Source organism: Micromys minutus, assembly GCF_963924665.1.
Source record: "Micromys minutus genome assembly, chromosome: 4".
Classification (NCBI taxonomy): Eukaryota; Metazoa; Chordata; class Mammalia; order Rodentia; family Muridae; genus Micromys; species Micromys minutus.
The window spans coordinates 43,531,476-43,547,391 of record NC_137973.1 but is presented as its reverse complement, the minus strand read 5'-3'; the positions used below and the strand labels follow the sequence as shown (position 1 = coordinate 43,547,391).

General features: G+C 40.1%; 1 protein-coding gene across 1 annotated transcript in view; it reads left to right on the top strand.

Annotated features, from left to right (window-relative positions):
• Positions 1-9,811, top strand: part of NTNG1 (netrin G1) — a gene marked incomplete at both ends in the record, with an annotated part of 162,993 nt that extends 153,182 nt beyond the window's left edge. The window contains one exon of the mRNA XM_080916024.1: positions 9,576-9,811. Within this exon, the coding sequence (XP_080772150.1) occupies positions 9,576-9,811 (236 nt within the window). The remainder of the gene's footprint in view (positions 1-9,575) is intronic.
• Positions 9,812-15,916: the final 6,105 nt, after the last annotated feature.

The following is a 15,916-nucleotide window of genomic DNA, read 5'->3' as shown; positions in this document are numbered from 1 at the left end:
TGTTCCTGAAGGGGACAGACACAGACAGAGCATAGGTTGAAAGTGAGCAATCGGGGTTCCTTCCATATGATGACTTTCAGATTTTAGTCTGTTGCTTCAGTCTCTGCCTGGTTCTCCCTAAACTTCAACGCTAAGCAGGAAAAGGTGAGTCAAGGTGCAGGCTGGTGGTCCTCCATGGCTCCCTCCCTTTAGAAACATAACACATTCCTGTATGCTGGCTGATGCAGATGAACGCACGTAAATGAGTATAAAAGTCCACCTCTGAGAGAAAGGCGCTGCCATTCCAAAGTGACCTTGCAAGACTCTGTGGAGTGCACAGCAACTGAATACAAATGTTCACCGACCACATGCTTTGACTCCAGGCTCTCTCAAGATGCATATCCTCAGAATGTATGCAGATGCTGCCTTCAAGGGAGGCCATTCGCTTTCCTTCTCACTTCTGGTTTCTTGGGTTGGAGATGTAAGGGATTCATTACTCTGACCAAATTAGCACCTTGCTCGTCCACCCTAAATTTCGTGCCTTAGTCTGAAGACATAACAGAACACTAACAAAACCTACTTAGCTTGTATTTTGTCCTTTGCAGAACATTTCTATATGACCCATCTCAAGCATCCCAACAACTTGAGGTTGGTAAACAGGACAGGTGCTATTATCTCTGCTTCAGAAGTGAAGAAAGGGAGCTCCAAAAGGTTAACTGATTTCCTCAAGTTCACCCACTGCAGTAGCCACAGAGACGAGACTCGGATAAAGAATCTCATCCTCCCCATCCTACTTTCTGCTGTTCGTCCACATGAAGGCCAAAAATCTATCTTGTTCCTTGGGATGCCAACTTAGACTGCCAGGCAAAACAAATCAAATGAAAATAGTTACTAACTCTATTATGAAAAACTCATAGAAATACACAAGTCTAATCATCTTATCAAGGCAGAAAGCTTACGAAATGAGGGAGAAGTTCCTAATTGTTTTCTTTGATTGATAGGCTTCCTGTCAATAATACCCTTGTAGGGGTAGGGACGCAGATATGGTAATAAGGCACTTGTTTTGCCAGCCTGGTGGTCTGAGTGGGATTCCCCAGAGTCCATTCACAAAAGGCCAGGTGATGACACACGCTGGTTAGACCCAGTGCTCAGAAGGCAGAGGCAAGAGGATCCAAGGAGCTACCTATCAAGTTAGCAGTGCACACTTAGAAAGTTCCAAGAGAATGAAAAACCCTGCCTCAAAAAAAGTGGTAGACATTACCTCAGAAACAGTACTCAGGGCTGGCCTCTGGCCTCTGCACACATGTGTACACATACACACATACTCGCGCGCACACACACACACACACACACACACACACATATAAACACACATACACCTGAAAATATTTACTTATGCAAATAAAACCCAAGGGAGTCTAGAAAATTGACTTTTTTGTTAAAGTTATAGTTGTCACAGAATGACAAGCCATGTGCACACATGGATATCAGCATCAGCATTGTTATTTTGATTCAGTATATATGTATGCACCACCAGGAAAGTATTTAGTTAAAAGACAGAAGGACAAATGACACTAACCAGTTCATGGTAAGGTCAATGTCTCGAAGTAAAAATGTGACTATCTGAACCAGAATTCAGGATTAATGACTTTTAACCAATTTTCCTACCATGCCAAGCCATCTCTCATGAACACGTGTAAGTGGAGGATGGGGAATGGAATTGGTGTGTCTACTACTTGCTCCTAAACTCTGCTGCAGTCTGTAAAGTTTTGCCGTACCTTGGGATCTAACCTGCATGTTCTATTTTCTATCTTGCTCACAATATAGTAAAACAGGCACAAAGGCTGTGTAAATGGGTCATCATCTGGCTCTCCAGCTCCCCGCTGCCAGCTCTCAAACACCTGCAGAAGACCTCAGTGCGGTCCGCATGCCTTTGTTATTACCCTGTTTGGTGGAGGTTATTTGCTCTTTGACGTTTCTTTGCAAAGGATGTGAGCAATTTGGAGCATCTTTCCCTCAGCGATCCTTGGCTTGGTTCAGGTGGTGAAGGTAGAGGTCACTTTATTAATACAGCCATCAAGGAAAGCTGTCACGGTAACACATTGCATTGATTCCTTGAAGTACAGGAGACAAAGCCAAAAAGAGAAACTTTCAAGTCTATAAATACAGACCCAGCATTACTCAAGCATAGCAGAGGCTCACAGACAGAGCCAACCCAAATGTATAGCTTTGAACCAAACACAAACACAGAGAGAAATCTCTTTGGTAATGTGATGGATCATTGTGACCATGTAGGAATAAGTGACCCTTTCAGTTTCTAAGGGAAAAATGAATAGGACAAGAAATGACACTAAGTCCTGGTTGTTGCTGTCTTTGAATATATGGGAGCATTTTCTAGGTCTGCTTTTTGATGTGTTCCAAACAAGACTAATAGAAGAGAAAGAATTCAAGATTTTGTAATTCATATTTTGAAACTTTTTTGTCTTTTGGGAAGAGCAGATTATATAGCATTCAAGAACACCCAGATACCTATATACACAAATACACATACAAACACACACATATGTATACTTATACATACATACATAATACATACATATATACATACACATGCATGCATAGATACCCATCGCATACATGTACATATATTTATACATACATGCATATGCACACACAAATATGCATCACATGCATTTGCATACATATACACATTTATATGCCCTCCCCATCACGAACACACACACTCAAACCTTTCCCACACACACACACAAAAAAAACCAAATTAAAAAAAATAAAAAAACCTTAAGAATCTGAATAATTTAGTGATTTTTTCTAGCTTTCCACATCCAAGGTCCAGGAAAAACAAAAGTAATAAATCGTACTCACTCCCTCTTTCTCCTGTGAAACTTGGAATAGTTTTATATCTATATATCATGGCAATCTGTGTCCTGCTTACCAAAGTTGTCAGTAGAGATGTCCTAATACCTTGCTGACTCTAGCTTATCCACTAAGATTCGACACTTCATCTTCTGGCCACACAACAGTTTCAGTCTCTTAACAAAAACCTTACCTGCCAATGTCTTCTGCTTATCCTAGGTACACTGTTGGAAAGCATTTCAAAGCCTGGAGTATCAGAAGGTATCAGGTCATGTGATTTTATATTAGCCATGCCATAAATGTTTCTTATCAATAATAAAAAGAAAACTTAATAACAGGAATCTAAAAAAAAAAAAAAAACAGTCACACTATTACAAAAGAAATGTCATCTCTTTCTCTATCTGACTCAGGCTTTACCATAACAGAATTGTATCAACTATGTATTCGCATCCAATCCTTGGACAAACATTATATAAAAAATTTTCAAATGAAGCTTTCTGATCACTGAAGTACGAAGACCCCTTATATCAATAACAGTAAAGAAAGTCTGGCTAAACTTAAAATAAACATTATCAACTAAATTCAGATTGGAAGACTACACTTTCAGGGGTCATTTCTGTGGTTCATTACTAAATTCAGTCTGAAGGTGATCCATAGAGAAAAAAAAAACCAAATAGGGTGATAACTGAAAAATTACATTATGTAAAATTTTCTAGCTCTTTAATCTATGGCTTTATGCAGTGCAGAACAGATAGATCATGAGCATTGTCCTAGCATGTATGGCACAGATAGACTGTGAACATGGTACTGGCATGGGCAGAGCACATAGATCATGAGCATTGTACTGTCATGGTTTCATTCTCATACCTGCTCCACAGGTTAATGATGGATGCCTAGAACTTTGTGATGAAAAGGAATCTATAGTTCAGTACAGAAGAGCACCACTGTTCAATAGTGACATTCCATTTCAGTTCATTTTGTGTTACCATAACAGAATGTCACAGACTAAATTATAATAATAAATAGCTATTTATGAGCTAAAGTTCCATTTTTTATCATAAAGTTCTAGTATTTATCATAAAATGCTGGAAGGCATCGCATGGTTGAAAGATAAATCCTCATTAGCCCATCATGTGTGCATTAGTTCATTCTTAATAATACTTCAGCAAGGTTCCACATTTTAAGTATGTTGCAATGACAACTAAACTACAACATGAATTTTGAAGAAGCCCAACTTTGAAACCAGAGCAGTCTCCTGTGCCTGGATAAACAAAACTCACACCATAGACCTCAACAGGATTCTCACTCTTGGCCTAGACCTTTGGCATTGCTACTTTTATTGTTATGTGACCTGATTTGAATCTGGAACTCCATATGGAATTCTGGAAGTTATAAGCAATTCAGAAATGTTATTGCCAGATCTCTCTGCCCAATCTGTGTAGTTTGAAATCACACTTACTAGAAGATGTGGTCAATTGTATTATCTAAGGAGTGGTTCCATAGCTTCCAGATGTGGAGTTAGCCATATCTAAGAGTACAGACCATTGTGCTGTCTAATACCATTGGCCATGCTTCTCCAGACTCTTCCCTTCTATATAAAGTGCAAAGTGCATGGACTGACAATCTAGATCTTGTAGGTGGTTTGAAAAGTGGCCCTGAGTGGCAGTATCACTGCTTCAATGGGAGTAAAGAGCAAATCACAAAGCAAGGATGCCTTTGGATTCACCTTCTCTGAGACTGTAAGTAGTATTAAGACTATCTGCTCTAGCATTTCTGAGTTACCTACATGCATATACAATCTTTCCAATGACTGTGCCTCTGAAAACTCCATGTTATTTTGATCTAGAACTGACAAATATCTGTGTCCTGCCTTTTCCTGGTATACACCGGGAACGGCTGTCTACATTCATTAACATGTCTGTGCTCCAACCCAAGATGCCATCACTGTACCCTTTATATCAACTGTCGTTCCTTCTTGGTAAAGACGAGGAGGCTGTCCCAGCCAGTTTAGGACATTTAGCGCATTCGTGGCCTCTACCCATCCAAGGTATGCTATCCCACCCAGTTGTGACAAACAAACATAAGTAAATAAATGCAATCTAGTCATTGCCTAATATCCTCTGGGGGCTGTAATCTCCAAAATATTGGGACATATTCCTATCAACAAATAGGGAACTGATGTTCAGGGACTTCCATAAATTGTGATAACCTCCATCTTTCCCAATACTTTTTATAATCATTCCAAAACCCTGTCTGGCTGATTCAGTCAAGGCTTACATTACACAATTCAAATGTGTAATTTGTATTGTCCAATTCAAATGTGCTCCTTCTCCTCTTCTTCCACTTTATATGTTAATTCATAGATGGCCTCCCATAACAAGAAATCATTTGTATGTTATTTTCATGGCGTCTGCATTTTGTTGACATTTTTCTTCCAGCCATTCTTCACACTGTTGCTTTCTCTGCAAATGACTGAGCCTAATACTCTTTGGGGCTCCAGACTGAGTCCTCGCTTTGACATGAAGTATACTCTCCTACCATGAGACTGTGTACTTTGTGTCTGATGACAATGACCTTCACCACCGGTATTCCACATCTTTATCTCCATAATGAACTGTCTCCTGAACCTTACATAGCTTTACCAAGTAATGACAAAAGATTGGAGAAGAACTTCCAGACAGATTCAATAAGTCCAAAAGTATGCATTCACTTTTTTGACTGAATTTCTCTTCTGGTTCCTTTTCTTAATAAATCTCTTTGTGATGATTCCATGTACTCAAATGTCACCTTAAAATCACTTGCACTTGTAAACAGCCTTCAGTTGTGTCCTCTCCTTTCTTCTCCATTGCTCCAACCTAGCCCATTCTGTTGCATGTCTGGTTTCCTTGTCTCCAGCCTATTTTCATCTAGTTTCATCTTCCCTTTTTCTTTAAAACTCTAGCTGACTCATTTACATTTGACAGCTTCCTATTGTCCATTTCCTAAACTATGTAATGACTATATAAAAATAACTATAGATGGAATGCCCCTAGCATTCTACCCTCCTTTGTCCTGTGTGCATTGAGCCTTCCAACCCCAGCCCACTTATTATTTATGGACATAATCAAGTTCCAGTCAGAAAGAAAGCTATTCTAGGTATTTCAACAGAAAAACACTATTAAAGGAAATAGGATAATAGGTGTCTGAGGACTGAAATGAGTACAGAGCACCAAAGTAACTCTTGGGCAGTAACTGGTCACACAGGAGGTGGCTATTACTCAGGGACTGAGAAAGTACAAGAATGAAGGGGGGTACTTCTTGAAACTAGTATTGTTGATGCAAGACTTCATATACCTTATAACTCTATCTCTGAGGAGGGATGATGTCTGGCTACCTCTGTAGTAGTCCCTTAGAAACATGCTATCAGAATACAGGAGTCTCCAATGCTCAGTGAGAGCTTGGTTCTGAGTAAAGATTAGCAGGGTAATAAGGATAAAATGGATAAGATTGGATAAATGTCAAGGCTTAAATGAAGGACCCTTGCTACACAGTACTGTTAAGACAAGCCATTAGTAGGAGAAGGAAAATATCTACACATAGACCTGCCTTCCCTCTGTGTTCCTTCTGGGGAACAATGGTTGGTGAAATCCAGCAAGAAATATGTAGGGTGGTTTTTTGTAGTTGTTGTTTGTTTGTTTGTTTTTAATTACAACATCAGAGAAAGGGATCAGTGTTCAAAGATAACTTTTTAATTACCTCCATGGCCCTTTTGCGTCCCTTTGCTTTAACTCATACAGTTTCCTCATTTAGAATACACTTTAACCAGTATCTGCCTTGTGTGTACCTCTGTTCATATACAATCTCTTTTCTATCCTTGTTTCTGGTCTCTAAAACATAGACACCATCATTTGTGCTTACCTAACACTTTGGACATATTTATTTTGTGGTCTTTTTTATACTTTGTGTAAATATTTCTGATGGTGTTTGCTGCTTCTCCACCCAATTGTGAGCATCCATATGCCGGCTAGAGTGACAACAACACATAGGTGATGTCTGGCAAGAAGTGGATAAAACTAATGAGGGTATCTTAAGGAACCTAGATCACTTCTGGGTTGCATTTCATCTTCATAAGTAAATTAGAACGCTATGGAAGCAGAGACCATGCTTCTCTTTGCTTTATTGTCTCGGTGGCGTTCAATACAAGGTCTTACATGAAGAAGAAGAGTTCATTGATAGTAAACCATCTAGCTTGTTCATTAACCACTGAATTTTGGTACTAAATGACATGAAGATGGAACATGAGGTTATAAAACCAGGTAAGAACTCTAGTCAGACTTAAATATACTTCTAGCATGTGATTTCAGCCATTAGATGGTATAGTATGCACCAGTAAAAAGAAAAAAAAAAATCTGTTCTTGTTGAATTTTAACAGGAATGGCACCATCAAGTACCCAAATGTAATGTGCTTTGTAGTGAATTTTAAAACTAATAAAATATATGCTAGTTTCCATTTTTTCCTGTTTATATACTATTCACGATATATTCCTCCAGTCCATGAGATGATTAATCCGAAGCTACATCTGTTCCTTGTGTATTTATTAAATTCTCACAGCCATCCCAATCAACTAGCCGGTTATTTACATGTAGAGAAGGTATTGAATTTTAACTTAATCACTGGCTTCTCAGGGAAAAAAAAAAGAAACCTCTGCTCGACAGCTGCTTTATATTCAAGTCCAAGAGAAAGAAAAATAGCTTCAAAAAAAGGAGGGGAGTGATATTTAATTAACTATTGATTTCTTCTCAATTATTCAAGGCAAGCAATTATCGATATTGATGGAACAGATATTTCCCTGTGTCTAGTGCCCAAATGAAAGGAAATATCCCATTCTGCAATCTGTCTTGAAGTTGGAGATGCTCAGAATCTTTAACTTTAACTGGAAAAGGTTACTTGGACCTGTTTATTCCATGTTGCCCCAATTAAACAGATATTTCTTGAGGTGTAAGCAAAACAAAACCTATGTATACTTTCCAAATGAACAAAAACCAAAACAGAACAAGATCCACCAGGATTTTTACCCTGTGACCCCGTGCTTGGGGACCTTGCTTCATGGCTACAGATGTTGACAAGCCACAAAATGACTGACAAAATCCCATAATTTGGGTTCAATCTAAACCACCCACTGAGAAGCAGCTTGTGTGCTTGATGCCTCTAATGCCTGTGACACTGCCTTGTGTACCATTGTTTTAAACACGAAGATTAACTAGTGCTAATTATACGATGTAGTATAGACCTGTCTTCTGTGTTTCCCTGAAATGTTGAGGAAGGTAGTCACACTAGACTCCGTTTAGGGGAATTTATTTTTAGCTCCATGGACGCCCAGCACCACCTTCTCCCAGCCACTCACACACAAAAACATTCCTGTATTCATGGGTGTGGACAAAGCCGCTCTTCAAGGTGACATGGGTATTGAACATGATTAATAAGCAAAGCAAATGCTAACTATAGTAATTACATGGAAGGTGGAATCATTTTGTAACAATGATTTATATTTAATAGCAGCATTGTGTGTGTGTGTGAGAGAGGGGGGGAGGGGGAGGCCACGTGTCATCTTTGGAGAACTTGGGCTGTGACTCTTTTTTTAATGAAAAACTGTTATAATTTATAAGAAAAGCTACTTTTTCTGCTCTGTGCCCCGCCTGCCCCTGTCCAGAGTGGTCTTGTGTGTTAAGTGCTTAAGCAGCAAATGTTGTTGGAAAGCGCTTGTTCGTTCTTGGCTCTCATATTCTTTGTTGTGTTGATTTCCCTGGGTTCTATTTAACATTCTGCTAAATCAGTGAAACCTTGATTATCTAAGAGAATACAAGACACTGAATTAATGAGGATAACGGGGATTTTGAGGATGGAAGAAATTATTAGAGGTCAGAGTTCGGTGGCAGAGCCTGTGAATGAATTTCAGTCAGGAACTGCTTCTTGATTTTCCAACCTGATTCTATTCCGTGATGGGCGTAATGAAATTTTGGTAATCAGGGTTTCACCGTTGCATTTATTACTGTTCCCAAATCAAGGTAACCTTGGGCTCTACTCCCCATATTTACAAGGTAATAAAAACCCTGATGGGCTGTCAGGGACAAATGTGACTGCTCTTCCTCATATGCCTCCCACGGAACAAGCTTTTCCTCTCCCATCTGGCTGTTGCCTGCCTGGAGCATGCTACTTCTCTCTTATCCTAAACCCGCATTTCCCTGCTTCCCTGCGGCCTCTTTTGCATGTCACAGAAAGGCTGGAATCGGGGAGGACGGATGGATGTCCTGACCTGAGAGGGTCATTTGAGCAACACTGCTTTGCACTCATCTGGCTTCAAGGTTCTGCTTCCTTGTATCAGGCACTTGTCCTTTAAAAACCTAGGAGGTCACAACAGGTCTCACGTACATAAGAATTTCCAAATCAAGAGGAATATTACATTCCCTTAGATTCCATAGCCTGAACTGGACAATATCCAAGATGGCAGGGGGAAAGAGGGGGGAAGGGAACCTATATGAAAAGGCCTAATAAGATCAAAACGGAGGCAGCCGACTACATTTGTTCGGAAATTGGAGTCACGTGCTTAGTTTGTGGAGGGAAGGAGGGGAACACAAGATCGATAGAGAATTTTTTTTTTTAAGCTGAAAACATGATGTTCCAGATGAACTTAAATTGATTCTGCTTCTCCTCCCCCCCCTTCCCTCCCCTCGTTCTGCAGCTAATGTCTGTGACAATGAGCTCCTGCACTGCCAGAATGGAGGGACCTGCCACAACAATGTGCGCTGCGTGTGCCCGGACGCCTACACTGGCATCCTCTGTGAGAAGCTCCGGTGCGAAGAGGCGGGCAGCTGTGGCTCCGACTCCGGCCAGGGAGCACCCCCGCAGGGGTCCCCAGCTCTGCTGCTGCTGACCCTGACCGTGCTGCTGGGGACTGCCAGTCCCTTGGTTTTCTAGGGGTCACACCCAGCCCTCCAACAGGCCTGTGCTGTGGGAAAGCAAACCCAACCCAAGCGATCGCTACCGACATAGAAAACACGCACACCCACTCCGACACAGTGTATAAAAGAAGAGGGCCTAACTGAACTAAGCCATATCTCTTAGAACAGGACAGCACGTCGCACATTGGAGTCAAGACTGTTCATCACTGACTCCAGAGGAATCGGCAGCTGTTGCTATTAGCACTGATCGCCAGCTGCAGAGCCCTTTGCGGTTTCCAAAGGCCGTGAAAGCGCCCCCAAATGGAAAGACAAAAAAACAAAACAAAACTGATCAACCAACCTACAAACATTCGCTACTCTACCGTGGTGCACCCTAGTACCGCTCTGCCCAGTGTGTGGACCAACCAAATAAAAGCATTCTTCGCTGTCAGGTGCATTGTGGGTATAAGGAAATCTGTTACAAGCTGCCATATTGGCCTGCTTCAGCCCCACCCCAACCCCCCAGATCCCTTCCAACCTGTGCTTTAGTGAACGTTGCTCTGTAACCCTTGTTGGTTGAAAGATTTCTTCGTCTGATGTTAGTGATACACATGTGTAACAGCCCCCTCCAAAGCGCAAGGCAGTCATACCCCTGTATATTTTAGCAGCACTGCGACCCCAGTGCCAGCTCACATCCACTTCACAAGAGTGGCTAGAGGAAAAGAGAAAGTGTATCTATCCTTTTGTATTCAAATGAAGTTATTTTTCTTGAAATACTGTAATATGTAGATTTTTTGTATTATTGCCAATTTATGTTACCAGACAATCTGTTAATGTATCTAATTCGAATCAGCAAAGACTGACGTTTGATTTTTGGTCCTCTTTGGTTTTGTTTCATTTCATCGTGCAGAGATTTCTCTGTAAGGGCAACGAGCGTGCTGGCATCAAAGAATATCGGTTTACATATAGCAAGTGTAATAAGTTTCCACCAAAGGACATTCTAAATGTTTTCTTGTTGCTTTAACACTGGAAGATTTAAAGAATAAAAATTCCTGCAGAAATGATATCAGGAAATTGTATGGCCGTTTCTTAAGCTGAAAGGAGCAACCACCCTTTCCCAGTTTCCCAGTCGCGTCACTGATTTTATGTGGACTGAACACAGTCAGCTGACAACTGTAGTAACCAAGGAAGACGGATTGATGGTCACTAGCTTGGACAACGTCTGCAAAATATGAGACTACTTTCCACCTGGGAAAAAATTATAACCACAAAAACAGACAGAAAGAAATATCTAAGTGATTGCCAAGATTATGCCAAAGCCTGTTGGCAGAGAACTAAGAGACTTTTATTTTTAAGTCATGCTATTTTCACAGATTTATGGTGATCATGTGACTCTAGGGATGCTGATCTATGTATCCTTCCAAATACAGTGTTTACATGGAGTATCATAAGAGGCCACCTGGGGAACCAGGACAGCAGCAGGGAAATTGAGTGATTAGCAATTTGACTTTGAATATATTCTAAGTATTTAAATGAAATATCAAAATATACAGCAGCAAGCAGACATAACTGCTGTTCCTGAAAATAAAGTCTGTTTCAAGTACTGCCCAAGGTGTAATAAATTCTTGTTTCTGCCTTTTATTAGGCCAATTACTGTACAAGACAGAATTGGGAGCTGGGTGGGGGGAAGAAACACTGTGACGTTTTGGAGGGGCTGAAACAGTGTACGTTCAATCCCAGCACACTGCCACCCTGCAGGTGACAAATATGTCAGCCACGGCATCTCTTGGAATCAGAAATAATTATGAGGCCAAACCAGAAGATTAAAGACAATGAAGTCCTACATGACTTGGTGGGACAATAACCGATGACAGTATTAGGTCAGGAGCCTCGTTCCAGGCTGAATTCTTCACCCTTCTGCCAGTCTCTGCTGAGCCAAGGGGGGAGGAATGTCTTCTGATAAATAACCTGAGTCAAAACTAGATGAAGGAACAGCATGTCTTATTGGTTTTGTTCCCAGAAAAGCCAATTCAAAGAAGGCAATAAAAGGTAAGCAGGTAATTCCTGCTCTGCCTGCCACCCCACGTCCAAGCCGATTGAATGTTTGTTATTCAAACCAACAGCCTCCTTTGATATAAGAAATAGGGAAAGATGGAAATAAATTAGCGCACTGGGTTAGTGCCAGAGTGGCCAACCAGAAATGGCAGATTTACATTAGAAGCATAAATAGAAAATCATATTCCCTGCTCACCAAAGAATACACATGGAAATTCTGCTAGCATACTGAGTGTGAGATTACTTCTAATGAGGTGGATTTCTGATATTAAAATGGAGTTTAAGTTGTCTTATAGTTTATTAGCACAAACCAAAGGCAGACTGTGTTATTTCTGGCAACGGTGCACTTTATTGTTATCCAGTTACAGCTTCGTCACAATGAGCAGGAATCAGACGCTGCACAATTCAATGCGTGGGATTCCAAAAGCTAATTCTGAAACTTAATGAAGGCCTGATTTAAATCAACTCATCTGCATTTTATCTTTATGAGGCTTTAAGAATCTAAATTGATGAGGAATATCTTGCATTCAGTGTATTTAGATATAGTTCTCTGAATTTCTTGAAGTGATGTGATCTGCTTTTAATAAAAATTCACTTTTAGGTATATAACAAACGTAAATGAAATGTTCTTTTTAATCTGGTTCTTTAAAGAGTCAATTCTTTTTTTTTTTTTTTTTTTTAATGTCAGTCTACAGAATATTCTCTGCTGGTTTCAAGAATTCTTTGAATCTGTAATATTCTGTCCTGAGACGGGGCTGAGGCAGACAGGGTGTACTAAATTGTACGTAATTTGTGGCTGGGCCTCTGATGTTATTTCCTGGAAGGTTCTTTAATGTGAGCAACACAGATATTCTATGTCATCTGTCAACTGCCCTACAAACGAGGAGCATCATTCCTCCCACAGTTGATGTGTATAAAACTCAAAAGGGAGTGGTGCATGGGTAGGGTGTGTTAAAATGTCAGCTATCTAGAAAGTTTTGCTATTGACAGGGAGTTAAATAATCTATCTTACCTACCACAAAGGGGGAATGACTGAACACACAGCCTAAGGACAAATATTGGAAGGGCCACCTTTACCCACTGTCTTTGCCCAGGTAGCCAGCCTAATCAGATGGCCTCACAGGACAGTGGCCTCCTGCAGGCAGACAGCACAAAGGTAAGCACATGAATGGAAGAAGATAGAGACTCCACAGTTCAGTGGTTTCTATTGTATCCTACTCACCATTTAAGGACCTGTGACATTATTGGAGTCTAAGAATCTTTAGATGAAGACCCTGAAATGAAATCTTTACTTCCATCTTCTTCGCCATCTACCAGCAATAATCTAGCAATATAGGTATATAAAAACTCTGTAATCTGAGGAGGGGTGTTCTTTACCCTGGGGAATGGTCTGCTGTGCTCTATCTATTGTTCATTCCCAATCAAACCTCAGTGGTAGTTTCCATGCTCATAGGATTGAACAGAACACTAGGGGGCTTGGGGTTACGTGGTATATTCATAACATATATAACCATCTACGTGCATTCATCATCATGTATGTAAAATTTTACCAGCAGAAATATGAATGAGGTTTTTACCTACCATGTTGCCTTTATTGGCAAGAAGGATACCATATCCACTTACCCATGAGTTAGGACAAACCGAGGCTAAAAGAGGAGCTTTATCAAAGGAAATCCAACTGGAATGTTCATTATATGTAAGAATTTTTTAAAAGAGAGATACCCCTGGGATTTCAACACAAAATCTAATTGTGAACAATTTGCCTGGTGTCTAATAATCTGTCTCAGGAAATCAATGCTGGTTTCTAATCAGTGTTATTTATTTGTTTGTTTGTCTCTTATGTATGGGTGTTTTGAATGGATGTGTCTACACAGTGGTGCCCTGGAAGTCAGAAGAGGGAGCCAGATGCCCTGGAACTAGAATGGTTATGAGCTGCCATATGAATACTGAAAACAGAACCCAGGTCCTCTGCCTGAACATCTTGTGCCCTAACCACTGAACCACCTCTCCAGCCTCTCAGGGTTATTTTTAAGAAACATGAACCATTCCTTTGATACAAACATTCTGAAAGTTCTGAGTATCTCCATATAATGTGTTTTTTATTTAAACTTTTATTTTTACTTTTTTACATTCAAAGTAGCTTTTTTGCACCTTAAGTTGCCTAAAGCAGATGCCAATAAACTCCTCACATAAACTGCACACAAACACAAGATGATGTCAGAAGAAAATAAGCATGCCAGCTTCCAGATTTTGAATTTTCCCCAGTCTCTGGAACACAGAGAATGCCTGCTCTCTCAACACCTGGTACTGTGTGACTCATAGGCGACCATCTTCATTCGGCTTTTGGAGGACCAAGGGACTGGGGACAGGAAGACCCCTTGCATAAGCTCCACTGTTGCACACTGTTGCATTTAACTAGAAATTGAAAAAAAAAATCTGTAAAAAGCAAGTTAATATTGACTAATATACAATTACTTAAACTCTATTACAGGAGAAAAATAATGCCCTTAATATACTTTTAGAGTGCATTCTGAAATAATTCTACAAGAGAGTTCAACAATTTTGAAGAGCCCTTTAAAGCTTTCAAACCTTTAGTAACTGCTGGAATTCCATTCCCCTCAGCCTTCTCTGGTCACCCCAAAGCTGCTGTTAATTGATTGATGAATTAAAATAGAGTAGTAACATTTAAAATTATATATATACTTACATACATATATACATATTTAAAACCTGAACTACCTGATAAATGGGTCCATTATTCTACAAAACCTAATTATGTTAGCACTAAACACTTAGCTAGATTAGCCCAGGCAAACTGCAGAAGATCAGAAGTAAAAATAACCCTCATTTTCTTAACTTGGTCCCATTTTATTCCAGAGGTTTTATTTTAACTATTAGTTAATTGGAATTACAAATGCCCTTATGTGTGTGTGGGGGGGTACCAACCAAAAGAGAAAAAAGTAATTGCTACACTTCTTACCACTATGTGAGTAGAAATGGAAAGTCCTGCATAGCAAGAATGTGTCAAGAACCTAAAAACATCATATACCAAAGGTGTCCCACTGATAGGACCATGGTAGAGCATGTCTGTTACACAGGTAGCCATCCTAATCGATTAAAAGAAAGTGACAGAAAAGCACACACCCGAAGCCCTGTTAAGAATAAGTGGGTTTGGTTTGGTTTGGTTTGGTTTGGTTTGGTTTGGTTTGGTTTGGTTTGGTTTGGTTTGGCTTGGCTTGGCTTGGCTTGGCTTGGCTTGGCTTGGCTTGGCTTGGCTTGGCTTGGTTTGGCTTGGCTTGGCTTGGCTTGGCTTGGCTTGGCTTGGTTTGGTTTGGTTTGGTTTGGTTTGGTTTGGTTTGGTTTGGTTTGGTTTTGCCCCAAGGCAGGCAACTACATAATGTCATTTTTGTTTATTTGTATTTGTGTTCCTAAGGAGGGCTTCTCCTTTGAGGAACTGTCTTCCTTCTTTCTGCCCAGGAAAAACACTGAAAGCCTCCTACAAGGAAATAACATTGTGCTATTTACCCAATGAAGCCCTGAGCAATTGTTTTGACTTTCTTGGTGTGATAAACACCTCAAGGCACAGAGATTAGAGTCATCTCTCCCCACCATGGTTTCTCTCACTTTGGAAAAGTGTTGGGTGTAGGGGTGGCACCCAATCTAATGTGACAAGGTTTGTGAAAAGCATTTGTCCAATAATAATGTAATTATGAAGACCCCACTAAATATTCAGCTTATTAAATTAATAGGGTAACAAATATCGAAGCAGTTCACAACCACTTAAACTCCTGTTTATCTCCTGTGTAATTACACTTCATAATTGGGAGAGCGGTCAAATCTAAATGCATTCTGATCAGTGGTTCTCAGGCTGCCAAGCAGATCTGAACACACCACAACACAGTAAGTGGTTTATAAAATCCAGAATTTCAATCAATTCAAGAAGGGTGAGAGAGGAAGTTTAACAGTGAAATGTTTTAAATTGTGGATTAGACTGTATGTAAATATAATGTTTTTTTTCTGGGCGTTAAAATCAGTACACGTCTCTACACATTAAAAGGCTCATAAAAATGTAAATATGAATGGTATA